At 41.5% G+C, this 27,663-nt stretch overlaps 3 protein-coding genes across 4 annotated transcripts in view; all 3 read left to right on the forward strand.

The window, feature by feature from the left end:
* rnf213b (ring finger protein 213b) overlaps window positions 1-26,109 on the forward strand; it is a 109,144-nt gene extending 83,035 nt beyond the window's left edge. Inside the window, 22 exon segments of the mRNA XM_041878961.2 lie at window positions 11,134-11,245; window positions 13,431-13,641; window positions 13,906-14,111; window positions 14,389-14,511; window positions 14,750-14,860; window positions 15,098-15,340; window positions 15,506-15,590; window positions 15,694-15,728; window positions 15,814-15,914; window positions 16,010-16,160; window positions 16,363-16,528; window positions 16,737-16,831; window positions 17,013-17,270; window positions 18,716-18,848; window positions 18,958-19,041; window positions 19,194-19,374; window positions 19,709-19,910; window positions 21,634-21,711; window positions 22,042-22,239; window positions 22,483-22,572; window positions 24,079-24,260; window positions 25,317-26,109. Of these exon segments, the coding sequence (XP_041734895.2) occupies window positions 11,134-11,245; window positions 13,431-13,641; window positions 13,906-14,111; window positions 14,389-14,511; window positions 14,750-14,860; window positions 15,098-15,340; window positions 15,506-15,590; window positions 15,694-15,728; window positions 15,814-15,914; window positions 16,010-16,160; window positions 16,363-16,528; window positions 16,737-16,831; window positions 17,013-17,270; window positions 18,716-18,848; window positions 18,958-19,041; window positions 19,194-19,374; window positions 19,709-19,910; window positions 21,634-21,711; window positions 22,042-22,239; window positions 22,483-22,572; window positions 24,079-24,260; window positions 25,317-25,455 (3,184 nt within the window). The 3' untranslated portion in view covers window positions 25,456-26,109.
* On the forward strand, window positions 437-6,995 carry LOC123483341 (serine protease 27-like). Its single transcript, XM_045213145.1, has 7 exons — window positions 437-2,025; window positions 2,244-2,282; window positions 3,352-3,390; window positions 4,155-4,317; window positions 4,488-4,756; window positions 4,924-5,069; window positions 5,480-6,995. The coding sequence occupies exons 1-7, from the start codon at window positions 1,959-1,961 to the stop codon at window positions 5,819-5,821; spliced, it is 1,065 nt and encodes a 354-aa protein (XP_045069080.1). The 5' UTR covers window positions 437-1,958; the 3' UTR covers window positions 5,822-6,995.
* Window positions 26,110-26,393: 284 nt separating the features above from the next.
* Window positions 26,394-27,663, forward strand: part of cep131 (centrosomal protein 131) — a 48,111-nt gene continuing 46,841 nt past the window's right edge. For both annotated transcript variants that reach the window (XM_041889102.2, XM_041889109.2), the window contains exons 1-2: window positions 26,394-26,853; window positions 27,441-27,637. In XM_041889102.2, coding sequence (XP_041745036.1) covers window positions 27,452-27,637 — 186 coding nt within the window. In that variant the 5' untranslated portion in view covers window positions 26,394-26,853; window positions 27,441-27,451. The remainder of the gene's footprint in view (window positions 26,854-27,440; window positions 27,638-27,663) is intronic.

Consider the following 27,663-nt stretch of genomic DNA (forward strand, 5'->3'; position numbering starts at 1 on the left):
ATGGTGGAGATCGCAATTCAATATTGAAACAATATTGAAAAGGTCGGAGAGACAGACAGCAAGGTTTATATAAACCTCTGCTGTTGAAAACCAAATGCTTGTCTAAAAGAAATGGAAGATAATGTCTAGATGCTTTTTATAGTGGAGATCAAGTTTATACATTTTCTGGCAGGGTTGATGAGACCGTGGATTGCGCATTCAGGCATTTCAACGTCATAGATTTAGCCTGTGGTAACTTGTGAAATAGACACCAGCTGGAATGCAGTTTTAATCAATCAGCATTCAGGATTAGACCCACCTGTTGTATAAATTAATGTGGATGATAATCCTGTATAAATAATGATGAGTGAGAAAGTTAGAGGCATAAATATCATAACCCCCCCCCCCCCAATGATATTGAGAGGTTAGCATGTCTTGGGGGTATGATATTTGTGCATCTGTAACTTTCTCATTATTCACGATTCATTCAGGACTATCTGTAGTCATGGTACCATCTACATTAATATAGAAGTGTTTAGAATCATATTCTATTCTTATTTACAATGAAAGTGACTCCACAATTACACAGTACATTATTTACCATTTCGTTTCTATTGGGCACAAAATAATCTGAGACACAACCAAAACAAACAGCCAATGCATCCAACAAGTTTGCTTGATGTACTCATTGCGTGCAATGAATATGGGACCAAATACTTAACTTTTTACTACTTTAATACACATAAGTGAATTTGTCGCAATACTTTTGGTCCCCTATAATGGGGGACTTTGTACAAACAATGCTGTAATTTCTAAACGGTTCACCAGATATGGATGAAAATACCTTCAAGTTAAAGCTGACTGTCTGTACTTCATGGTCATTGTATCATTTCAAATCCAAAGTGCTAGAGTACAGAGCCAACACAACAAAACAGGTTTTATTGTCCCAATACCTTTGGAGCTCACTGTAGGTCCAACAGATGAAAGGGGAAGATGCAAGCTGTCTATTGTAATACCTTGATGTTCCTAAACAGACTTCCTACAGTCACTGACACCTTTCTTTCAATGGGTGTCACACATAAGCCTAATGAGTCCAAACTTTTCACAGAAGCTGCATGGACAAAAATAATGTCCAATATAAAGAAAAACGTGAATGTCTGTTGACAGTTTTACTGCTCATGATATTTTAATAGAACATTGGTTATAGGCTACTAGGCTATTGCGTTCCTACGCTGGCAAAATCGATGCCGAAACCAATTGTGTTACCACTAAGACCAGCTTTTGGTGAGTGTTAAATATCACCAGTATCGCTGCTTGAAATTGGCACATTGGCACACGTTTTTAAGGACACATCTCAAATATTTCCACCACTCCCACCTCAGCGCAAGCAAGCTGATATAAGACAGGTAAATTACCAACCCTGGCGCCAGGTTTGGAGAATAGTAGAGCGCAGGCTTTTACAAGTCGAAATTGCCAAAGAGCGTGCGTTGGACACTAGCACTGCCTTAACACAGGCCGAAAATAGGGCCCCTAGTTTAGCAGGTAAAAAAACTACGGTTTTCTTGACTCCCCTAGTGTAGCTCAAGATTAAGAGACATACGCATAATGCCAACTATAAGGATGAAAGAGAGAACGCAGAGAAACAGGTGAGCTGTTCTAAGATAACAAAAAAAAAAAAAAAAGGAATATGTGAATGCACTTGCCACACCTGCATTAAACGTCATATGGGATCAGCCCCAATGCCACATTACAACTTACTCACCTGCCTAACAGTATATATATGTCGTACATATAAGCCTATAGTGCCAACCCAACGGGACTACGCAGAAGAACGGGTGAATGCACAGAAACAGGTGAGCTCATCTTACATATTTGGTTGTAGAATGCAAAATGTTAAATGTCAGTGAATACAAATTGGAGAGGATAATGATATTCATGGATATGATGATGATGATAATCATTTTTTCTCCTAGATTGGAATGGACAAGGAGTTTGTGACAATGGGAAATCAAATAAAGGTTATTGTGCTGCTTCTGTTCATGATGAGTAAGGACTTTATCTGCTTTGTATAATGATGATTGTGTTAGTATTTTACATATGAATTTAATTTAGCTGACCTTGATTCCCCCCCGGTGGTGGCAGTTTGACACAACAGTGAGACTTTAAGCACTTAAATAAAAGACACAATCTCATATTTTGGGGCTACAGGGCTTTACAGGAAGTGCTCGTGCTCAGTTTTCAACCTCTCTGTCTATTCCCTGCAGGCATTAATATCCCTCCAGCCACCACATCAACAACCACTGGTGAGTTTACATTACATTACCTCTAATAACTGATTTTAATCCACTTTTCAACTCTGACTGAATTGTAAAAGACTGAAACCATCATGTGATACTTATAAATAACATGAAACAAGCAGAGATCTTAGAGGCATAGCAGAGCACTTAGTCTTAGAGGCATAGCTGGTAGTTAATTAACTAGCACATATTCATCGATTTTACTTCCTTATTCTACAGAAATAATGCGTGGGAATGCAAGTTTGAAAACTTGGCCTATAAATGTCAGAAAATAACTTGCACACTTCAATTCAACTTAAATTGCGACAATATCACTCACGAAGATCAGTGACATAGAATGAACGATTTTGGAACATAACTGTTTAAATATATATATATATATAGCTTTTTTATACACTCATTCCATGCATTGTTTAATTTAGGAAAGTAGCTAACCGTTGCCTATTTATTGTTGTTTATAATCACATGATGCACCTAGATGATGTCAAAAGTGTTTATTTAGAGTGCATGTTAGTTATAAAGTCAATACTATGACTGATCAAATGTTCTAATGGATTTGTCCTGTCCCTCTGCAGCAGACACATTGTGGGCTTCCTTGGCACTCTCTGGAATGTTGTGTTGTGCTGGTGGCTTGTGCTCCTTGCTAAAACATTATTTAGCAAATACTAGAAACAGCAAAAAGTCAAGAGTAAAACTGATCAAATCTTTGGGGTCAGCCCTAGTTTACCTTTGGGCCTCCTGGCTCATTGATGAATTTTGAGTGGATCACGACCAGAATGGTTTTGGATGTGTTTGGTACTTCCTCATTCAAACAAATGACTACCGACATCTAAAAGCCCAAACCACGTTTTTGTATGAGAGCTAATATCATTATGACTATCATTGTTGCTATTGAGGTGATAATTACTCTTAAAATGCCACTAAATAACTTTTAAATCAACGGGTGTTGGCAGCATGACACAATAGTGAGATTTGAAGCGCTTAAATAAAATACACAGTCTCATATTTTGGGGCTACAGGGCTTTACAGGAAGTGCTCGTGCTCAGTTTTCAACCTCTCTGTCTATTCCCTGCAGGCATTAATATCCCTCCAGCCACCACATCAACAACCACTGGTGAGTTTACATTACCTCCAATAACTGATTTTAATCCACTTCCTCTCTGACAGACTGAATTGTAACTGACTGAAACCATCTCTCATCTTAATGAAATGTTATGTTATATATGTAGCCTGGAAAATGCGTTACCGTTAAGAGACGATTTAGGTGGGTCTTAAATGTCCTTACTTGCGCTGCCTGAAATTGGCACTTTGGCACATGTTTTTAAGGACACACCTCAGATATTCCCACACCTCCCACTGCAGTGCAAACAAGCTGATGTTATACAGGTACAAATAAAAACGTCCTAAAATAGCTCACACACTTCAATTCAATTTATACTGCGTTAATATCACTTGAAAAGTACCTATTTTGGAACAGAACTGTTTTCATTCATTTTATAGTTTTATACTCGCATTCCATGCATGGCTTACTTCACAGGACTTTCCGTAAAGCTTGTGTTAAAACTTTAAGACTAAAATTGCGGAAACATTTCCTTTCATCACTCAGCTCAGTGCGGGGTGGCATATAAAATTATTGAATTATTATCAGATAACGGTTTTCATCCTTGTCTACAACGGTACCATTCACTACAAGCAAAGCACCAGCCATTGCCATTTCAACTGCTTAACATGAGTTGCTGACCTTGTATTTTCATCTAAAATCAGCTTGGCTGAAATCCAGGTGCAGATATCACACTATACGTTCCAATCAAAATTGTTCATCTAATTCCAATGGCAAATGTGGAGTATTTATTTCCAATATTCTCTATTTTATGTCAGTGTGTGGCATCACTCCACACAACACCAGAATAGTGGGAGGTCAAGATGCCCCTGCAGGAAGTTGGCCCTGGCAGGCAAGCCTCCAAGAATCTGGCAGCCACGTTTGTGGTGGGTCCCTCGTCAACAAAGAGTGGGTGATGTCTGCAGCCCACTGCTTCTCCAGGTGAGTTAGCGTGAGATACAGGGAACATAAAGGTTCTAGCACAAAGGACTATGTCAATTGTTTTGTAATGCAGCTGAAATAAGTTTTCCAAAATGTAATTGTCCATTCATTCTGTGTTAATCTTTCATTTTGTCACTTTGATATGTCTTAATTTTATCATTCCAACAAAGCTCAAGCCCAAATGGTTGGAGCATTATCCTTGGTCGACAGAACCAGCAGGGCAGTAACCCCAACGAAGTGTCCACAACTGTGGCTGAGATCGTTATACATCCAGCTTACAATGGAAGCACAAAAGACAACGACATCGCTCTGCTCAAACTCTCCTCACCAGTCAACTTCACTGACTACATCTTTCCCGTCTGTCTGGCAGCAAGTGACAGTGTTTTCCACAGTGACACAGAGAGCTGGGTGACCGGCTGGGGCGACGCCAATGAAGGACGTGAGGACACGTTAATTATCCATTATAGGAGATGTTGATGAGATTATGTCTTATGTGAAACAGTATCCCCAGTGGCCATAAGTGCACATTGATTTTTGTTGTTATTATTACAATTTAAATGACAATTTAAAGATCTCCCATCACTAGTCTTCCTTTGTGTCCTTCAGATCCCCTTCCCCCACCCCAGACTCTGCAAGAAGTGGAGGTTCCAGTTGTGGGGAACACACAGTGTAACTGCCTCAATGGGGTTGGCTCAATCACAGACAACATGCTCTGTGCTGGTGTTCTGGAAGGGGGCAAGGACTCATGTCAGGTAAAGTCCATGCTAACCTATCTTCTTGTTCTCCTGGGCCTAGTTTTTCTAAAGTTATCTGATCGAATTTCGGGGGGCTTTACTTGGCTTTACTTGGCTCATCGCGCTCTAGCGACTCCTTGTGGCGGGCTGGGCGCCTGCAGGCTGACTTTGGTTGTCAGTTGAACAGTGTTTCCTCCGGCACATTGGTGCAGCTGGCTTCCGGGTTTACACCCCCCAAAAAAATAAATACAATTCATAGAACCGGCATCCCCATTCAACTCAATGATACGCCCATCCTATTTATTCTCTTTCCATGCATGAAATCCGATCAGATAACTTTTGAAAAACTGGGTCCTGTTCCAATCCATTTCCTAGCACGTGCCTTTTTAAAATTACTTTGAGAGACTTACCTTGCTCTATCTTCTCAGGGTGACTCAGGAGGTCCAATGGTGGTTAAACAGAACTCTGTCTGGGTCCAGTCTGGGGTTGTTAGTTGGGGTAATGGCTGCGCTCGGCCCAATCTCCCTGGGGTCTACACCAGAGTGTCCCGTTACCAGTCCTGGATCGACTTCCAGATCAGCACCGACAAGCCAGGCTTTGTGGAGTTTACATCCAGTGGGGTAGATGCTGACAGCAGTTACATCTGTCCTACTGTCGACCCCACTGTCTACCCCACTGACACAGATTCCATTTTTGATAATGGGCAGGGTTTGTTCGGCTCCCTTTATATGCTGAGCGCCTTGTTCATTCTGGTGTTTCTTACCATTTAAATAATTGATTCTTACAATCAAGGGCGTGTTTTATTGGCAGCCTGAGTTCATGTACTATTCGTTCGGGAGATTTCTCTTTCAAAGTAAAGGCTGACGTGCCCTGGGAGAACAAGAGTGGGGAAGGAGGTAGCCTATTGCCTAAAATTCTATCCAGTATTGGATGTGCAATGAAGTCTTTGAGTTACCCCAGATCCGCTCCCCTGTTCCCTGGGCACATCTTCCTCAGTGAGTGTTGTTTTCAATGGGCATTACTATTGTATTGATTTATTTGTGAAGATGGATAACTTGAAATATATTTACCTATTCATTCAAGGGGCAATAAGAGATTCAAACAAACGCACACCCTGCTTTGGTAAACAGCTGAGGGATAGGGCTGGAGAAATGTAACTCAAATTCATAGACAGAGCTTTAGGTGCAAGGAGTGACTGATAGCTTTAACCATGTTTTGTAAGGTTTACAATGTTGCCTTACAATTAAAACAAGCTTATATTTTGGCTTGTGGTGAAGCAGGACAGTTGCACTAAGCTCATGAGTCATTTTAAGTTATATTCTTCTAGAATGAATGGCTATATATCTTTAAAGATGCACTCCAGTCTCCTTTTCATTTATCACCTGAATTACTTAACAAAAGTCACATCTCAATAGGTGGTCCAGGTATCCTCATGACAAGGCACAAAGGGGGGTGGGCCTTTCCTCTTTTGTTCTCGATTGCTCCTCTATTGTTCCCACAAGCAAGGGGGAGTCAGATGACATCCGAGTAAACCCATCAGACCAACTTCTTTAATGGCAAACTCTCAAAGTTTGCAGTTGTGTCTAAAAAACACAAAAATAGCTGGTGTGTGTCTTTAATTTAAGTCTGAAAATGGTTGTACCATTCCAGATTGCCCTTTTAATATTTGACAAATGACATATCCTTTAGCTTTGAAAGCTGTATAAGAATGCAAAATCAAATCATTATGGTGTAGTGGTTAGTGGTTAGTGCCGCAGCCCCCAGAGCACATGTGGTGTTGGCATATGTGACACACTTTCCTGTCTCCTCTTCTATCTTTCCTATCAATAAAACATGGGTAACACTATATTTTTATCAGGTACACATATTAACCAACCCTGAAGAAGGCACTGCGCTACCGAAACGTTGGTAATGAGGTTTACCCATTAAATTGTTGGGCGCATATATAGAGTGTGTGACTTTCTTTCTTTCTTATTATATTAGCCACTAATAAGTAGATTATACCTTTATTATGCCGTGTTTATTATGCCGTGTTAGCCATATAGTAGGCATTATTTAAGGGGTTTTGTATTCATGACTCTTCTGTTACTGGCCATTCCTTAATATCATAATTTTAATAAGCTGTATTATTACAGGGGTTAAGTCAATATTCTCCAGAGAATATTGATTTAATTAAATTAAAACTCTGAAGCATAAAAAAACTAAAACATTTCATTGCACTTGCTTTCTCTTGGAAATTCAATCTTTTGAATCAAATTTCCCCCGGTCCAGTGTGGTCCTATTTTTAAGGCATTAGTAGTGCTAATTTGACTCATTATGAACCTTGCTTTATTTGAAAGGATTTGAGAATTTGTTAGAGTTGGGGAAAACCGGACAGCTACAGGGCCATAAGATATGTAGTTGTCTACCTCTAACACCTGTTTTGCAGAGCCATAACGTTAGGTCATTGAGGTTTCTACAAAAAGCATTATGTTGCATCCATTATGAAGCATTTACATAACATCAAAAAATGGAATGGAAGCAGATAAGAATTATGGGTAAAGTAGTCATTCTTCGGTTTGCAAATTGGCCTACAAATGCATACATCATCAGTATGAAAAAGTTATGCACTCGCTAACTGTAAGTCGCTCTGGATAAGAGCGTCTGCTAAATGACTAAAATGTCAAATGTATTGTGACAGCACGGTAACCTAGGGATACCGGACACTCCAAAACAAAAAACTGTGAAAATAAACAAAGATACAAAACACAGAGGAATATAAAGTGGCCAATGCTATGTCACGGGACCAGGCACCTCTTTTGAGCATTTTTCTTTTGGGAGAAAAATGAACAATTCTTGCAGGAGGCGATCCTGGTGCAGTTTTTTTGGCTTACAGAGAAAAAAGAGAGAGCTATTTTTTTATGCTACTGAATTGACAATAATAGCAGCATATCCAGACACCAAAAACCTGAAGAGATTTGAAGGAGTGGGGAATTGCATTGAATTAAATTATTAATGATTTGCCACGCGTAAGGGCGGGGTGCCACTAGTCTATAATATAATACAGTAAGCCACAAACTTGCGACAGGGTCTTATTTTTAAGCAAAACAAAAAAGTGTTGTCCATAGGCCACATTATATTACATTGTGTGTTTTTTTAGTTGTTGCTTTTTTCTTAGTTTTTGTGTTTTTGGAATGTTTGTATCTTTGGGAAACAGTGATGTCTGCACAATGCATACTCCTAAAGGGAAACTGTAGAATAACTACATTACCCATAATGCTCATTGACTGAACATTCCAAATTACCATGGCAATTATGCATCACAGTAGTAACTAGAAAATGACTTTTCCTGAAGTAGATGTGTGTGCTTGCTAGTTTTTAAGTATTTATGGTTGTGAAATAGTTGTAGCAGTGGTAGTCATGGCAGTGGTAATGGTAGTAGTAGTATTGTTAATAATAGAGTTTTCATAGGCTATGGGTTAGTTATAGTGACATATTGTATTTTGAGGTGGTTTGTAGGTGTGGAGTTATTATAGTGGGTTATAGTGGGATAGTATAGTAGGCTAGAGTGAGTACCGTAGCATCATAAGCCATATAATGTTAGCTCTCAAATATTTTAGTTTGAACATTCTGAAAGTGTTGTGGCAGTGATTTTAGTTTATAATGTTAAAGCCTACACTCCACCATTGAAATGAATGGGGATACAAAAAGCTTTATAGTTTATGAAATATGAATGGTAGCAAAAAGCTGTGTTGAAGAAATCTAAGTTGAGTCAACAGTTGAAACGCTTCAAGAGCAGTGGCGAATCAAAATGTTGCCTTTGAAGTCTATGGAACTTTTATGCATATTTAAAACAGTTATAGTTAAAAAAGTACAAACAGCATCAACAATCTTTTGACGAGCAATTGCAAAAGTGCCTTGCAAAAGTATTCATCCCCCTTGGCGTTTTTCCTATTTTAATGCAACCTGTCATTTAAATTGATTTTTATTTGGATTTCATGTAATGGACATACACAAAATAGTCCAAATTGGTGAAGTGAAATGAAAAAAATAACTTGTTTAAAAAATTTAAAAATATATATATATAACGGAAAAGTGGTGCGTGCATATGTATTCACCCCCTTTGCTATGAAGCCCCTAAATAAGATCTGGTGCAACCAATTACCTTCAGAAGTCACATAATTAGTTGAATAAAGTCCACCTGTGTGCAATCTAAGTGTCACATGATCTCAGTATATATACACCTGTTCTGAAAGGCCCCAGAGTCTGCAACACCACTAAGCAAGGGGCACCACCAAACAAGCGGCACCATGAAGACCAAGGAGCTCTCCAAAAAGGTCAGGGACAAAGTTGTGGAGAAGTACAGATCAGAAGAAAAAAATATCAGAAATTTTGAACATCCCACGGAGCACCATTAAATCCATTACTAAAAAATCGAAAGAATATGGCACCACCACAAACCTGCCAAGAGAGGGCCGCCCACCAAAACTCATGGACCAGGCAAGGAGGGCATTAATCAGAGAGGCAACAAAGAGACCAAAGATAACCCTGAAGGAGCTGCAAAGCTCCACAGTGAAGATTGGAGTATCTGTCCATAGGACTACTTTAAGCCATACACTCCACAGAGCTGGGCTTTACGGAAGAGCGGCCAGAAAAAAAGCCATTGCTTGAAGAAAAAAATAAGCAAACACGTTTGGTGTTCGTCAAAAGGCATGTGAGAGACTCCCCAAACATATGGAAGAAGGTACTCTGGTCAGATGAGACAAAAATTTAGCTATTTGGCCATCAAGGAAAACGCTATGTCTGGTGCAATCCCAACACCTGTCATAACCCCGAGAACACCATCCCCACAGTGAAGCATGGTGGTGGCAGCATCATGCTGTGGGGATGTTTTTCATCGGCAGGGAAACTGGTCAGAATTGAAGGAATGATGGATGGCGCTAAATACAGGGAAATTCTTGAGGGAAACCTGTTTCCATCTTCCAGAGATTTGAGACTGTGACGGAGGTTCACCTTCCAGCAGGACAATGACCCTAAGCATACTGCTAAAGCAACACTCGAGTGGTTTAAGGGGAAACATTTAAATGTCTTGGAATGGCCTAGTCAAAGCCCAGACCTCAATCCAATTGAGAATCTGTGGTATGACTTAAAGATTGCTGTACACCAGCGGAACCCATCCAACTTGAAGGAGCTGGAGCAGTTTTGCCTTGAAGAATGGGCAAAATCCCAGTGGCTAGATGTGCCAAGATTATAGAGACATACCCCAAGAGACTTGCAGCTTTAATTACTGCAAAAGGTGGCTCTACAAAGTATTGCCTTTGGGGGGGGTGAATAGTTATGCACGCTCAAGTTTTCATTTTTTTGTCTTATTTCTTGTTTGTTTCACAAAAAAAAATATTTTGCATCTTCAAAGTGGTAGGCATGTTGTGTAAATCAAATGACACAACCCCCCCAAAATCAATTTTAATTCCAGGTTGTAAGGCAACAAAATAGGAAAAATGCCAAGGATGTGAATACTTTCACAAGCCACTGTATGTTGAGTCAGTCTGTACATGTCAATGTTGGTTTGGTGTTTTGTAGCTTTAACGGTTCAAAAGCAGTGGCAAATCCAAACACTTCCCATTCAAGCCTATGGAGCTTTTATGCACATTTAAAACTGTTATAGTTCAAAAAGTTAAAATGGTATCAAAAAGCTGTATACAAGCAACTTATTTCCGGACCAGTCTGCACGTTTTAAATGGCGTTTCTAGCTTAAACAGTTGAAGTCTATTCAAGTCTATAGCCATTGAAATGCATTGGGATTTATGCAAATATGGTTGTAGTGTGAAAAGTATAAGTATTATCAAAATGTTTTTTATGTGTTGGTAGCTTTTACGGTTTTGGCGCTACTGTTGGCAGCGGAAGGCAAATAATAAGAAGTAAGAATAATTTCTAAAGTTGTGCTTGGCTTTCAGCAAGCACACCTAATAAGTATGAAGCATTTCTAAAGTTGTTATTGGCTTTCAGCAAGCACATCTAATAAATACTTTGAGCAAATATAATAAAACCAGGATGTCTTTAGGTGAGGAGCCATTTCCTCACATTGTCATTGTATTTGTCTCAGTTTTGAGCAGGTGAAAGGTCACATCCAGAACTACTTACAGAGCCTAGAGAAGAACATCTTGGAGAGGGAGGATCACACTGAGCTCTACCTGCTCTTTGTCAACTGCTTCCAGGTTACACAGACTTCTACACTATTACTTTACACATGAATGACATTTACATTTTAGTCATTTGGCAGATGCTCTTATCCAGAGCGACTTACAGTTAGTGCATTCATCTTAAAGGCCCAGTGCAGTCAAAAATCTGTTTTTCCTGTGTTTTGTGTCATATTGTACAACAGCTGATTAAACTAACACTGTAAAAGTGTGATTATTTTTTTATCAGGTGTTACAGTGGGGAAAAAAAGTATTTAGTCAGCCACCAATTGTGCAAGTTCTCCCACTTAAAAAAATGAGAGAGGCCTGTAATTTTCATCATAGGTACACGTCAACTATGACAGACAAAATGAGGAAAAAAAATCCAGAAAATCACATTGTAGGATTTTTAATGAATTTATTTGCAAATTATGGTGGAAAATAAGTATTTGGTCACCTACAAACAAGCAAGATTTCTGGCTCTCACAGACCTGTAACTTCTTCTTTAAGAGGCTCCTCTGTCCTCCACTTGTTACCTGTATTAATGGCACCTGTTTGAACTTGTTATCAGTATAAAAGACACCTGTCCACAACCTCAAACAGTCACACTCCAAACTCCACTATGGCCAAGACCAAAGAGCTGTCAAAGGACACCAGAAACAAAATTGTAGACCTGCACCAGGCTGGGAAGACTGAATCTGCAATAGGTAAGCAGCTTGGTTTGAAGAAATCAACTGTGGGAGCAATTATTAGGAAATGGAAGACATACAAGACCACTGATAATCTCCCTCAATCTGGGGCTCCACGCAAGATCTCACCCCGTGGGGTCAAAATGATCACAAGAACGGTGAGCAAAAATCCCAGAACCACACGGGGGGACCTATTGAATGACCTGCAGAGAGCTGGGACCAAAGTAACAAAGCCTACCATCAGTAACACACTACGCCGCTAGGGACTCAAATCCTGCAGTGCCAGACGTGTCCCCCTGCTTAAGCCAGTACATGTCCAGGCCCGTCTGAAGTTTGCTAGAGTGCATTTGGATGATCCAGAAGAGGATTGGGAGAATGTCATATGGTCAGATGAAACCAAAATATAACTTTTGGTAAAAACTCAACTCGTCGTGTTTTGAGGACAAAGAATGCTGAGTTGCATCCAAAGAACACCATACCTCATGTGAAGCATGGGGGTGGAAACATCATGCTTTGGGGCTGTTTTTCTGCAAAGGGACCAGGACGACTGATCCGTGTAAAGGAAAGAATGAATGGGGCCATGTATCGTGAGATTTTGAGTGAAAACCTCCTTCCATCAGCAAGGGCATTGAAGATGAAACGTGGCTGGGTCTTTCAGCATGACAATGATCCCAAACACACCGCCCGGGCAACGAAGGAGTGGCTTCGTAAGAAGCATTTCAAGGTCCTGGAGTGGCCTAGCCAGTCTCCAGATCTCAACCCCATAGAAAATCTTTGGAGGGAGTTGAAAGTCCGTGTTGCCCAGCGACAGCCCCAAAACATCACTGCTCTAGAGGAGATCTGCATGGAGGAATGGGCCAAAATACCAGCAACAGTGTGTGAAAACCTTGTGAAGACTTACAGAAAACGTTTGACCTGTGTCATTGCCAACAAAGGGTATATAACAAAGTATTGAGAAACTTTTGTTATTGACCAAATACTTATTTTCCACCATAATTTGCAAATAAATTCATTAAAAATCCTACAATGTGATTTTCTGGATTTTTTTCCCTCATTTTGTCTGTCATAGTTGACGTGTACCTATGATGAAAATTACAGGCCTCTCTCATATTTTTAAGTGGGAGAACATGCACAATTGGTGGCTGACTAAATACTTTTTTTCCCCACTGTATTTCCACATAGTTTCTGGTTGAAAATGCAAAATACTCAGGATCTTCTAATCACCCGCTTTGGTGCCCTTTCCCGCCCTACTCCCAGACAACTCCCAGACAGTCCTAGCCAAATTCTTGCTTGAGAAAGATTTATTTGGCTAATAAGCTATTATTGTTTATTTTTTACAATTTTAATGGAAAACTATTACAGGTACTGAATTGTTACCCATAAATTATTTGATATTGAGATTTAAATGGATGCATTGGGCTGCATCAGCAAAGGCAGTGCTATTAATAAAAGAGTGTTATTTGTTTATTTTATTTGATTGTTTTATTTTTTGGGGGGGTGGTTGATTGATTGATTGACTGTTTCTTGTGTGTCAGGACTCCCTGCAGTGTTCCGGAGGTTTAGTGGTGGAGGAGGGGAGAGCGCAGCAGAGGAGACTGCAGGAGGACACACGGTTCCTGGGCAGGCTTGCCAGGAAGCAGACCCCTGGGAGACTGGAGGACCCAGCTGAGTTCCTGCTGAGCCTGGCTCGTCTGAGGCTCTGCCTGGGCACCGCTGCCCACCTGCTACAGAAGGCTGTGGCCCAGGGTGAGTTATATAGCAAACTGGGGATTTACTGTCACTTAAATTGGGGATTGAGCCTTTTATCGTCATTAACATAGCCTAGACTGTAGTACCTTTATTCAACTGGAAGCATTGTGAATATTCTATGAGGTTACTTCATAGTTTTTTGTCTCTTTTTCTTCTTATTTTTGAAAACATATTTTTATAGATTTTTTCGCATTGCATATTGTTATGCTCCCTCTGTTACATAGTTTACATTCTGTTATTAAATATGAACTACATTTACAGATACTGCTGGTGGGGCAGGGGGGGATGTGGAGGCTCAGTACCTGTCTCAGGTGAAGGCAGTGTGTGAGTACGGAGGTAACGACTGGTACAGAGTGTTCCTGTTGAGAGCGGTCAATAGGCAGGCGGGGATGGACTGTGTCCTGGCCCTGATGCACAGATCCTCATCCTGGGGATGGGCCTTCCCTTCAGAGGTCCTCCGACTCCAGGTACAACCAGACTGGATATTATATTATTTCTAGTTACTTACAGTGAAATTGTTTGCTATTCCATCTAGTTGAGTAAACCTATTATGATCTCCTCTTGCATTAACCATGGTGACACACATCAGCGGGCAAACATAACAATAATGAGGTACCTGCAAGATGCAAGGTCGATCTTGATCATCCTATCAAATGAAATGAATAATGAATACTTGTTGGCCAAATGCTGGATACACTTTATAGGCCATTTACCTATCCTATTTTCACATGGTGTTTTTCTCAGAGGCTGATTCCAGCAGAGGTGGACCGGTTCCTGTGCTGTGGTCCGTTGTACCAGGCCCTGAGGGACGGGGTGGCTCAGGCCCTGCTTGAGGCTCATACTGACCCCCTCCGGACAACGCTGCAGGTCAGAGTCCTTTCCACACATCCCTGGAACATAGAGATGCAGTAGTTTATCATAGTGTTCTTAAAATAGTGATCTAATAGTGTTACCTACTTTAGATTGTATGTCTATTTGATAAGAGCATCTGCTAAACGACTAAAATGTCAATGTAAATGTTCTATTTAATTATGTGCTCTGGTGCATTCAATAATTCAAGATAATCATTGACTGACTGTGTTCTGTCTCTGTGTTTCTTCTGTAGAATCTGAGCTGCTCCAAAGCTTCAGCCCAAGTTCTCCTGGTCCTGGCCTCGTTCAGACAGGTCACCTGTCGCTTCGCATCACCTGATTCCAAAATTCACCCCACTCCACAGGTGACCATTCTCAATTTATAGTAAACTCTGTGCGGGTTTCCTGGACACAGATTAAGCCTAGTCCTTGACTAAAAAGCATTCTAAATGGATATTCTCCATCGAACTCGCTTATTAGTCCAGGACTAAGGTCAATCTGTGTCTGGGAAACTGCCCCTTATTGTTATAAACTCATGTGGTATGAAATAGAATTCCCCCCTGCCTTCTGAAAGAAATTGTAACATGATTCTCTCATTACAGGAGACAAGGAAACTGGATGACTTCCTGAAGCACAGCCTATCAGGTGAATTCAGAAAGCTCTGCACAGCGCTGTTATCCAATCAGATAGGTGGACCAGACTCTCCTCTCCAGATCACCCAGACTGTTCCAGCTCAACGGCGCCTCCTGCTGGAGCTCCTGGTCCATGCATGCGCTGTGCTCCTCAGTGGGACTACACTGCTGGCTCCACTCCACCAGATAGCCTCCCAGCCTCACAATATGACGGTGAGGCACTCTTTTTCTCTGATACCCTGAATAACAAATGAACCCCTAGCCCCTACCCCCTTGGCACTTGTGACTAAGGGGTAAGGGCTATCTCCACAAGTGGGGTAGGGGCTGGGGTAGATACTGTAATAAGATCATTGAGACTGATAACCAGTTGTCCCACAGGGCTCCTATTTGCCCACCATGCCAGATGATCACACTAGTGAGGCTCGCCAGTGGATGACTAAAGAGGGCAACATCAAGTGGTACTGTAAGTATTTGCTGGCAAATGTATTCTCGTGGTATTGCTTTTGACATCATCATTGCTTGTTGATATGCAGTAGTACTTAATCATTTGACTATTTTGATTGCAGTTTGTGCCAACGGTCATGCGTGTTCTGTTGGAGAGGTGAGGGATCCTTTCTTGTTTCTTTTGTATCTCATTTAGCATTTTATTCCTATAGATTTGACACTGTTCTTCTTCTTTATCTTAGTGCGGGAAACCAGTGGCAATATCCAAATGCCCTGACTGCGGTGTTCCAATTGGTGGTCAAGGTCATAACCCAGTTGCTGGATTTACTCCTGCTCAGCAAAGGTCCTTTGCTTAACCGTCTCTCCCAATATACAACTGAGAAATCTAGTTAATGAGTTAATGCCACATTGACCTTTGATCTCTGTGTGTGAATTTAGTGTGGGGGATCAGACCAGGACGGGGCACGTTTTGGGAGAGGTTTATCGTAGGTCTGAGGCCCCAGAGAGACAGATGTCAACAGCCCAGTCCTGCATCCTTCGACTGCTCAACCATCTGGCCATGCTGCAAGGGACCATAAAAAACTACCAGGTAAGGCCTGACCAATATCTCAAGCTAACATCAAGTAGTTGGATTAGGCATCACAAGAAACCTGTGCTCGGAAGTACAATGATCACTTCTGGACAATATCTCAAGGAATTATCAACTGTTGAAATGGGCAACACATGAAGCCATTATGTTGGTTAATTTAACTGTGTGATGATAAAAATAATGTTTCTTTGTGTCTGTGCAGGCAGTCAGTCAGATGATACACCCTGGTGTCCAAGATGTCCGGGGGTTCCTGTGGAGCCACCTTGAGAAGGACATGGAGGTGCTGGGTCGGACACTGGATCAAAACATGGACAACACGGCTGTTATAGTTCATCTGGTCCTCCACGCCTGTCTGGAGTTCACTGCAGGTGATTACACTTGTCTTCCATTTTGTTTTTACAAATAGTTTTTTACAAATAGTTTTACAAATGTTATATAAAAAATATAAATAAAAAGTTCCTCAGAATTCTTACAAAGAAATGTCTAAAATATTGCCATGTAATGGTTGCACCTCATAGTATTTATAGAGTTTGTGACTTCAGCTTATCACACCTTGTCCTTGCATTGCTGAACCAGGTTCTCGCCACACAAGACCAGACCTGTCCTCTCGACGTGGACGGGAACAGTGGGAGAAACTGGTCTGTGATGCAGTTATCAACCCAATAATCCAGGTATGGTCAAGCTGTGATTAGTTTAGGTTTTTGGTAACACTTTATTTTAAGGTTTGAAGGGCACCTACATAAGGACTAACACAGTCATACAGTATGCCTGGTGAAGGACTATACTGATTTGGGACACTAAACTACATCAAATTTTTTATTGTACCTATTAACCCACCCATTTGATCACCAGCATCTAAGGAGGAAACTGGCTGAAGCTCAGGACAGTATCAGTGCAGATAAAAGGCTGGGTGGAAGCCCCCTGATGAGATTACTCTATGCGGACCCCCGACCCATGCTGCCCCTGCTGCCCTCTCCCTCAGACTGCCCCACACACCACTCCTCCTTCTGGAGCCTGTCTGAATCCCTCACCGTGGAGCACTTCTCTCAGAGAGTGGACCAGGAGCAGGGACACAACACCGTACCGCTCCTCAAACTCTTCCTTAAGAAGGTAACTGGAAGTGAAACTGCTCAAGAATGGGATTCAACAGAAGAAATTCACACACATTGCTTTACTTGATAGCAAAGTTTCACTCCATTCCATTATATTGCCCTTCATGTGACATGATGTTGTCCACATTACTACCTGTTTATAGATAATGGAGTATGTTATGGGAGAGTTTCCATACTTGTCAGTGTGCTTAAAGACATGTTTGTCTGTGTATGTACACTACCGTTCAAAAGTTTGGGGTCACTTAGACATGTCCTTGTTTTTGAAAGAAAAGCAATTTTTTGACAATTAAAATAACATCAAATTGATCAGAAATACAGTGTAGACATTGTTAATGTTGTAATGGCTATTGTAGCTGGAAACGGCTGATTTTTAATGGAATATCTACATAGGCGTACAGAGGCCCATTATCAGCAACCATCAGTCCTGTGTTCCAATGGCACGTTGTGTTTGCTAATCCAAGTTTATCATTTTAAAAGGCTGATTGAGCATTAGAAAACCCTTTTGCAATTTTGCAGACGCCTCACAGGTTGGCAGTGAAGAGGCAACTCCGGGATGCTGACCTAGGCAGAGTTGCAAAGAAAAAGTCCAATGTCTATGTTCTTTTGCCCATCTTAATATTTTATTTTTATTGGCCAGTCTGAGATATGGCTTTTTCCTTACAACTCTGGCTAAGTCAGCATCCCAGAGTCGCCTCCTCACTGTTGACGTTGAGACTGGTGTTTTGCGGGTACTATTTAATGAAGCTGCCAGTTGAGAACCTGTGAGGCGTCTGTTTCTCAAACTAGACACTCTAATGTATTTGTCCTCTTGAAAAGTTGTGCACCGGGGCCTCCCACTCCTCTTTCTATTCTGGTTAGAGCCAGTTTGCGCTGTTCTGTGAAGGGAGTAGTACACAGCGTTGTACGAGATCTTCAGTTTCTTGGCAATTTCTCGCATGGAATAGCCTTCATTTCTCAGAACAAGAATAGACTGACGAGTTTCAGAAGAAAGTTATTTGTTTCTGGCCATTTTGAGCCTGTAATCGAACCCACAATTGCTGATGCTCCAGATACTCAACTAGTCTCAAGAAGGGCAGTTTTATTGCTTCTTTAATCAGCACAACAGTTTTCAGCTGTGCTAACATAATTGCAAAAGGGTTTTCTAATGATCAATTAGCCTTTTAAAATGATAAACTTGGATTAGCAAACACAACTTGCCATTGGAACACAGGACTGATGGTTGCTGATAATGGGCCTCTGTACGCCTATGTAGATATTCCATTAAAAATCAGCCGTTTCCAGCTACAATAGCCATTTACAACATTAACAATGTCTACACTGTATTTCTGATCAATTTGATGTTATTTTAATGGACAAAAAAATTGCTTTTCTTTCGAAAACAAGGACATTTCTAAGTGACCCCAAACTTTTGAACGGTAGTGTATATGTGTTTGTCCGCTGTAGGTGCAGTGTGTGAGACAACTCCATCATCTACCAGAGCTGGCTGCCTTACAGGCTGACTTGTCCAGAATGTTTCCCCTGACAGCTGATATGACCAGTCAGACCATTGCCCAGGTGTTGCAGCACATACAAACAGGTATGTGGGAGTTATTATTCAGGTTGATCAATCAATCAACCAATCGATCGATCACTCAATCAATCCAATTGGTCAATGGTTTGACTGTCGCTAAACTATACCACTGTAGGGTACCAGAAGAAAGTGCTGCTTGGGAGAATGAAGGTCTTCATGAAGGTGTGGAACTGCCTTAGGATGGACGTGGCCAACAATGGTATGTACAAAAAGCACATTTATTCCCCACTATATACTAACCACTGTTTTGTGTCCATTTGGACAGTGTATGGGGAATGTTGTCGGATAAAATAGTCCTTTCTGTATCTAACTCTGTGTGTACTGTGTGTGTATCGCATGTGTTTTGAGCAGCAGACTTAGGTGTGACACCACAGCTTTGTGAGAAGGAGCTGACCATGGAGAGCTCTGGGGAGTTCCTGTCACTCAGTCGTCACGGTCCAGGGTCCTGCCTCCAGATTCTGGTCCAATTCCTGTCAGAGACTCACAACAGCCTGGTCAGAGAGGTTAGGAGACTCAGTCACCATGACAACAGGTTAGTCACACCCACCAAACCTCTACTTTTGATTATTTGATTGGCTAAAATATGGACCTTGACATTTTGATAGGCTTCGAAGACTCTGCATTCAAAAAACATCTCACACTGAGTAGGAGTGCTGATCTAGGATCAGTTTCCCCATTTAAATCATAATGAATAACATCAGCATTCCTACTCTGAGGCACTTTATGAATATTGGCACTGGTTCCCCATCCCATTCATTATAATTTAAAAGGCTAAACTGATCCTAGACCAGCACTCCTACTCTCAAACTGATCCTAGACTGAGCCCTGAATCTTAACTGTGAGATGTTTTTGTTACACCCCTGCAGTGACTACAGTGTTCCTCTGGAGGGGGTGTCAGAGACACAGTTGACCCTGTGCCACCCTGAGAGGGAGCTGCTCCCCCTGGTGTTATCCCACTGTCATTACACACTGAGGACAGGCAGGGAGACAGAAATCTGCTACAACCTGATGGACATCCAGGCACAACTGGCCCGCCACTTCCTAGCTGGGAAACCAATCATCCAAGCCGTAAGAGACAAAACTTTGAGATATCATATTGATACAATTATTGTGCCTAAGAAACATCCATATTTTGCTGTTGTTCTCCTTTAGTATATATATAATACATTTTTACATTTACATTTTTGTCATTTAGCAGACGCTCATATCTAGAGCGACTTAGTTACTTTGTGCATTCGTCTTGAAGTGATACTCCAGAACTGTTGTATAATTCTGCCAGTAGTTTTGAAAGGGGTGCTCACAAGCCAGAAGATAGCCCTATTTGGTAGAAGACCAAGTCCATATTATGCCAAGAACAGCTCAAATAAGCAAAGATAAACGACAGTCCATCATTACTTTAAGACATGAAGGTCAGTCAATATGGAACATTTAAAGAACTTTGAAAGTTTATTCTAGTGCAGTCACAAAAACCATCAAGCGCAATGATGAAACCGCCACAGGAATGGAAGACCCAGAGATACCTCTGCTGCAGAGGATAAGTTCATTAGTTACCAGTCTCAGAAATTGCAGCCCAAATGAATGCTTCACAGAGTTCAAGTAACAGACACATCTCAACATCAACTGTTCAGAGGAGACTGTGTGAATCAGGCCTTCATGGTCGAATTGCTGCAAAGAAACCACTACTAAAGGACACCAATAAGAAGAAGAGACCTGCTTGGGCCAAGAAACATGAGCAATGGACATTAGACCGGTGGAAATTTGTCCTTTGGTCTGGAGTCCAAAAACCATGTCTTTGTGAGATGCGGTGTGGGTGAACGGATGATCTCCGCATGTGTAGTTCCCACCGTAAAGCATGGAGGAGGAGGTGTTATGGTGTGGGGTTGCATTGCTGGTGACACTGTCTGTGATTTATTTAGAATTCAAGGCACACTTAACCAGCATGGCTACCACAGCATTCTGCAGCGATACGCCATCCCATCTGGTTTGGGCTTAGTGGGACGATCATTTGTTTTTCAATAGGACAATGACCCAACACACCTCCAGGCTGTGTAAGGGCTATTTGACCATGAAGGAGAGTGATGGAGTGCTGCATCAGATGACCTGTCCTCCACAATCCCCCGACTTCAACCCAATTGAGATGGTTTGGGATGAGTTGGACGGCAGAGTGAAGGAAAAGCAGCCAACAAGTGCTCAGCATATGTGGGAACTCCTTCAAGACTGTTGGAAAAGCATTTCGGGTAAAGCTGGTTGAGAGAATGCCAAGAGTGTGCAAAGCTGTCATCAAGGTGAAGGGTGGCTATTTGAAGAATCTCAAATATAAAATATATTTTGATTTGTTTAACACTTTTTTGGTTACTACATGATTCCATATGTGTTATTTCATAGTTTTGATGTCTTCACTATTATTCTACAATGTAAAAAATAGTAAAAAATTAAGAAAAACCCTGGAATGAGTAGGTGTGTCCAAACGTTTGACTGGTAGTGTATATATATATATATATATATATATATATATATATATATATATATTTTTTTTTGGGCAATTCCTATGATATGTTTCGAATCCAATTCGTACAATATGTTATGAACTTGTTGTGCTTAAGATCCCGGACTGCATCTTTAAGATAGCTAGGTAAGACAACCACATACTGTATGACAGTCATAGTAAGTACGTTTTCCTCAATAAAGTCGTTATCAGCAAAGTCATTGCTAGTAGGAAAATAAATGTGATTTTTTATTAAATAATATGCATTTACAGTAGCAAGTATACTAACCAGGCATGTGTTTGCAGGACACCTCAAGGTACTTGAACAGACATCAGCAAGACTTCTCAGTAGTCCTTGATGAAGTCAGGGCTAAGATACCTCAGGTAAACATACATTTGCGCTCAGTTTGAGACTGTATGCTTTTTTTAAGCATTGAAGTCATGCCCAGCCCAGGCCCCATTGATTCAATACCAGCCAAGTGTACAGACACACACAGTAGTCTTCCCCTGTGGGATTTGAAGGGGCCATTTTGTTTCGAGGTCAAATTCCTAAACCCACCATACCCAACTCTGTTTCCATTCACTGGGCTGGGAGGTAATCAGTCTCCCCAGCTATGCGCCACTGTGCCCAGCTCTCTGCTTACAGTTGTTCTGTCTGTCTGTCTCTTTATTTGGCGTTCTGTCTTCCGTTCCATCTGTTTTTCTGTCTGTCAGGAGGCGCTGAAGGGTTCCGTTAGCGGTGCTATGAGGACAGGACTGCGTTCGTACACCGATGTGTGTGACGCTGTGTTCGCAGTGGAGATTGGCCTGCGGTTCCTGGGAAAGACTAGCGGAGTGCCCCATGTCCCACTCTTGTCCTACCTGACTGAGACGCTCAAGATGGGCCCACAGATCTCTAGCAGTGTAGCCAAGGTAGAGGATCTCTTAACTCCAACAATGTCTCCACCTAATGCCCGCAGATGCAGTGATTAATGTTTGTTCCTTGTATCTATTTTTGTCCGGGTAGATTATGCATGTGCTCTCCTCATGACTCTCCTTCCTAAGGCACAAATATACTAATATATGTGAAATGTATGTAATAGAGAGACAACTCTATTACAGAGGTCCCCCTGCTTTGGCCCTTTTGACTGTACCCCTCTCATGTCTCTGTCCCAGGTCCTTGGAGAGTGCAGACTGGAACACAGCACATTTACCTGGCAGCTCCTTACCTGCTGGAAGTCTGAGCTAATGCTGAGCAGAGGACAGGTGAGTTAACATATAGCCCATACCTGTATCTCCACGGGTGAGTTAACATATTGCCTATAGCTGTATCTCCACGGGTGAGTTAACACATAGCCCATACCTGTTCTCCACGGGTGAGTTAACATATAGCTTATACCTGTATCTCCACAGGTGAGTTAACATATAGCCCATACCTGTATCTCCACGGGTGAGTTAACATATAGCTTATACCTGTATCTCCACGGGTGAGTTAACATATAGCCCATACCTTTATCTCCACGGGTGAGTTAACATATTGCCAATACCTGTATCTCCATGGGTGAGTTAACATATAGCCCATACCTGTATCTCCACAGGTGAGTTAACATATAGCCTATACCTGTATCTCCACGGGTGAGTTAACATATAGCCCATACCTGTATGTCCACGGGTGAGTTAACATATAGCTTATACCTGTATCTCCACAGGTGAGTTAACATATAGCCCATACCTGTATCTCCACGGGTGAGTTAACATATAGCTTATACCTGTATCTCCACAGGTGAGTTAACATATAGCCCATATCTGTATGTCCACGGGTGAGTTAACATATAGCTTATACCTGTATCTCCACGGGTGAGTTAACATATAGCCTATACCTGTTTCTCTACGGGTGAGTTAACATATAGCCCATAACTGTATCTCCACGTGGTGTAAAATAACCCACAGTGTTGGTGTTAATAACCAGAGTTATTGTTTTACACTGTGGAAAGTGAAACAGTCAGGCAGTTAGTTGGATATACCAGTTCTAGTCATAACAATAAGTGGGAATGATATGAGATGACATTATCTCTACTGATCTTTTCATATCAATGAATCTGTGCATAGACCCAGCCCGGCTCACTTTTAAAGACCAAACCAACAATACAAAATCTGTCAGTGAAGTGAAACTCCCCCCCTGTGACCACATTTAGTAGTTTGTCATGGGGTCAACCCTTTCACCTACCTGACCCTTGACCCCTGCTAACCACCACTGGTTGACATCAGGGACCACATGCAGGCGGTCAGCCTCCATCTGAGGTGTAAATTCAGGCATCGTGTGACATTGGACATGGCAGGCGTTGAACCAAAAACAAATGTTGATCCAAAAAACAGAATTTCTGTTTATTATAATAATACTTGGGATTGACATATGCTTGATTGAATCTCAGCTGGTACTCCTTGTATATACTGTAGCTTCATTCTTGTGTATTTTATTCCTCATTTGTTTGTTTATCTTATTTAACTCTGCATCGTTGAGAAATAACTTCTACGTAAGCATTTCACTGTAAGGTTTATACCTGTTGTATTCGGTGCTTGTGACAAATACAATTTGATTTGATTTGATTCATAATTTGATTTCATGAAAAGCGAGTCTTGTTCTCCTCTTCTGATGATGTGAGTTAAGAGATTTAATCTGATCTAGGATCTGTTTTTCTATCCCTAATTATATCACTTATATCACTGGTATTTATCTTGTGTTTGCTGCATATGGATGTCTTGTGTTTGCAGGACCCGTTCCAGAGGCTGCCATCAGAGTTCCAGCAGAAGTTATCCGAGGAGGAGAGGAGAGAGCTGAGGGTCTTCTTCAGTGGGACAGACATTGACATACTCTCACTGGAGCTGCATGAAATCCTGCTCCTGAAGACCAACACTCAGGCTTTTTCAGACCAGGCTTATCTACCACACTGGGAGTAAGGGCATTATTATACAGATTAGAGCTAGTGGGAAAGATAGGCAACACTGAGAGATGTGTGCTGTAGACTACCTAGGTCACAGTAGGGCTAAGGGCCTTTTTGTCTGCTTTCTGCTATTGTCGACATCACATTGGCAATCCAGCTCTCACGCCCTTTTATGGTCATTAACAGTAACTGACTAAACAAACCTCTTATGGTCATTCACAGTGACTAACAAAACAAACCTCTTATGGTTGTTAACAGTAACTGACAAAACAAACCTCTTATGGTTGTTAACAGTAACTGACAAAACAAACCTCTTATGGTTTTTAACAGTAACTGACAAAACAAACCTTTTATGGTTGTTAACAGTAACTGACATAACAAACCTTTTATGGTCATTAAGAGTAACTGACAAAACAAACAAAGACACTAACCATTTGTGGCTGAATTAAGGATCTGTATGGGGCAAATGTCGCACAAATGTGTAAAACACATTATTTACAAAGCATTTGAATTATTTGATTAGCACTGCTGTCATTAACATCATTACCCACCTTTGGACAGGACTTTGATGTTGATTATACATTTTTCTGATCTTAAAAAATATAACAACAAACAACGTGTTCCCCTTGTATTTTCAGCACCCTGTCCCTCACCCTGGCCACACTGATGTTTAGACCAGAGGAATCTGTCAATCTGTTTATATGGACACTTCTTTCAATCCCAATAAAGCAGGGGCACACACTGAGAGACACACAGAGAGAGATCCCCCTGGGACATGAGGCGGGCCCTTTTGACTCCGAAGGGCTCGGGGTGTGACCCTTACCGGCGCCCATCTGTCAGGGGAAAGGGACTTAAGTGATATACCCTCAGCCGGCACAGGTCACCCCTGCCCCCTTACTAAACCAGCAGCTGGGGCTAGGGACTGAATAGGAATGCAGCGTGTGGTGAGGACAATGGGGTTGCAATGCTAACTGTTGCCTCCTCTCTTCCCCTCCTTCCCTGCTGTCTTTGTGTGTGTGTGTGTGTGTGTGTGTGTGTGTGTGTGTGTGTGTGTGTGTGTGTCCACAGCATCAGGTCCACTCTAGAGAGCCATCTAGAAAAGAAGAGACTCCCACCCATGCCTGGGCATGACTCCCTACCAGAGGACATCACTCTGGACAAAGGGGCAGATATGTGGAGAATGGCTGTAGAGTTTAGAAAGAGATAAGAAGGGGATGCTGGTTTTGATGCTTGTTTATTATATGTTTATTTTTACATTGTGGCCAATGAAAGTATCTTAATAGAGTTTGATTATTCAGCAAATATAAAGTTTGAATCCAAACAAGGACCAATTATGTGCCCTTGAGCAAGGCACTTTAACCTAATTGCTCCTGTAAGTCTCTCTGAATAAGAGCGTCTGCCAAATGACTAAAATGTCAAATGTAATTATGAATATTTCCTTTCGAATGATTACATTATAGGCTATCTCTAGGGCCTCGGCTAACTTCATATAGGCTATTATTCCGACAGTCTTGTGTGTGAATATTGTCCGTTATCTCTAAAGACCCTGTATTAGTTTCCACCCATCCAACCTTTGCCCAGCAGTAAAAAGGGGGTTCTAGTAGCCTAGTAGCCAGTATGTTTCTATGTGTTGTTGGTCCACCAAAATAAAGAAGTTCTATTAGAGTGAGCAACATTATATTGTATGCTGTACTTTTGACATACAGATCTGTCCTGCACCTTTGTCTATTTTACTTGTTTTCATATGTTCTACTTGGAAGAAAATAAATCAATGAAACAAATGTTCAAATTACCATAAACCATGTTGAAACGTGCATTGGTGAGTGCTCCCATGAATTAAAGTAAACTGATTTAAAACTGATTTTTTGCCTTCACATTTGTTAAAACGTTATATTGTGACAACTGGGGCTTGGTTGGGGGCAGGTGGTGGGTGTCACACCCCCCTCTTGCAAAGTCAACCAAACATTTCGTTTGGGACACTGCTAACCGACATCTCCACTCCACCTATCAGATCCTCTGGATTCCCAGGACGTTGTGTTTTTACCGCCAATCACAGTTCTCAGTAGGAGGAGTTCTTGTATTTTCTGGTTGCCACAGAGAAGATGTTGCGGGTTATTATTGCCACTCTCTCGTTGCGTTGATGGAGTAAGTTCACGGAATATTTCTACCGAGCTGTGGTAACGAAGGACTATCGTATTTGACAGTTTGTAGCTAGTTTAGCTAGCTAGCTACTATAGTGGATTTATTGAAGTTATTTCGCTTGATTGCTTCGTAGCCAACATGTTGCTTCTCGCTTATTATGTGGAGAAAGATGAGAGCAAGCTAACTTAAGCTAGCTAGCCAGCCTAGTGCGCCACACAGAGAAGGTTAGGCTACACATAAATAATCATTTTAGGCATCAACCACTTGTTCAAACTAGCTTCTAGGAAGCTAGCATACCCACTTGACAGGCTCTTGGCTTCTAGTTAACGTTAGCTTTGGGCTTTTAGGTGGCTACTGTTAACGTGTGTTGATTTAATAAATCAGTGCCACCATCAAGAAAAATAGCTATTCTCACTGAAACGTCACCATTGGCTTTGGAGTAATTTGTGATAACACAAGCAAGGTAAGTTTGAATGGCCGACTATACGATTATTTGTGGTTTTAACATTTCTATTTTGTTCTTTGGGGCTCCTTATCACCTGTATTCTCCCCTCACTTAGCACAACCAACCTTTACTATATCCTCATACACACTAATTCCATCGAAACATTGTAGCCAACGATATGATAGCTATCCCTTGTTCAATAAATCATGTTACACCGTTGTTCTGCTGTTGTTAAGCAGGGCAGCAAGCTAGATAGATCTTGAGGCAAAGTGTCACATTCTGTCAATCCCAAGTGAACAACGACATACAATGTACCTGCACCATCATGGTTATCTGCCTAGAAGAAGTCTAAAGATTTGAAATAGATTTAGTTGGGAATGGAGTAAATGTGGTTTAGGTGTGAATTCAAGTCAAGTGTTACTGTTACCTCTGAGTGCTACAGTTGTGACTGTTGCCTAGGGCAATAATAGCTGAAGAGGAAGTGGTTGACTGCATCTGTTCCTCCAAACTTGGATCAAACCGCACCAATCAGTTTTCACAATAGTTTTGTGTGTGCCTTTTGAAAGTCCATCTGTATCATGACTCTTCCTCTCTCCCTCTACCAGGCCTTGTCAGGATGCACACTACCCGTAACCCGTCGTCCATCCAGGCCGGAGGAGCAGGGGATGCTCTGGACCTGTCTCTGTCAGGCTCCCAGCTCTCTGTGTCCCGCCGGCCCAGCTCTGCCTCTCCAGGGAAAGTCTTCTCCCGCTCTGTGTCTGTCTCTGTAGCCAGCGAGGGCAGGGGCAAACGCAACACACTGGTGAGTGAAACCAGCAAGCAGTATAC

This window comes from Coregonus clupeaformis, unplaced genomic scaffold (assembly GCF_020615455.1).
Source record: "Coregonus clupeaformis isolate EN_2021a unplaced genomic scaffold, ASM2061545v1 scaf0080, whole genome shotgun sequence".
Taxonomy (NCBI): domain Eukaryota; kingdom Metazoa; phylum Chordata; class Actinopteri; order Salmoniformes; family Salmonidae; genus Coregonus; species Coregonus clupeaformis.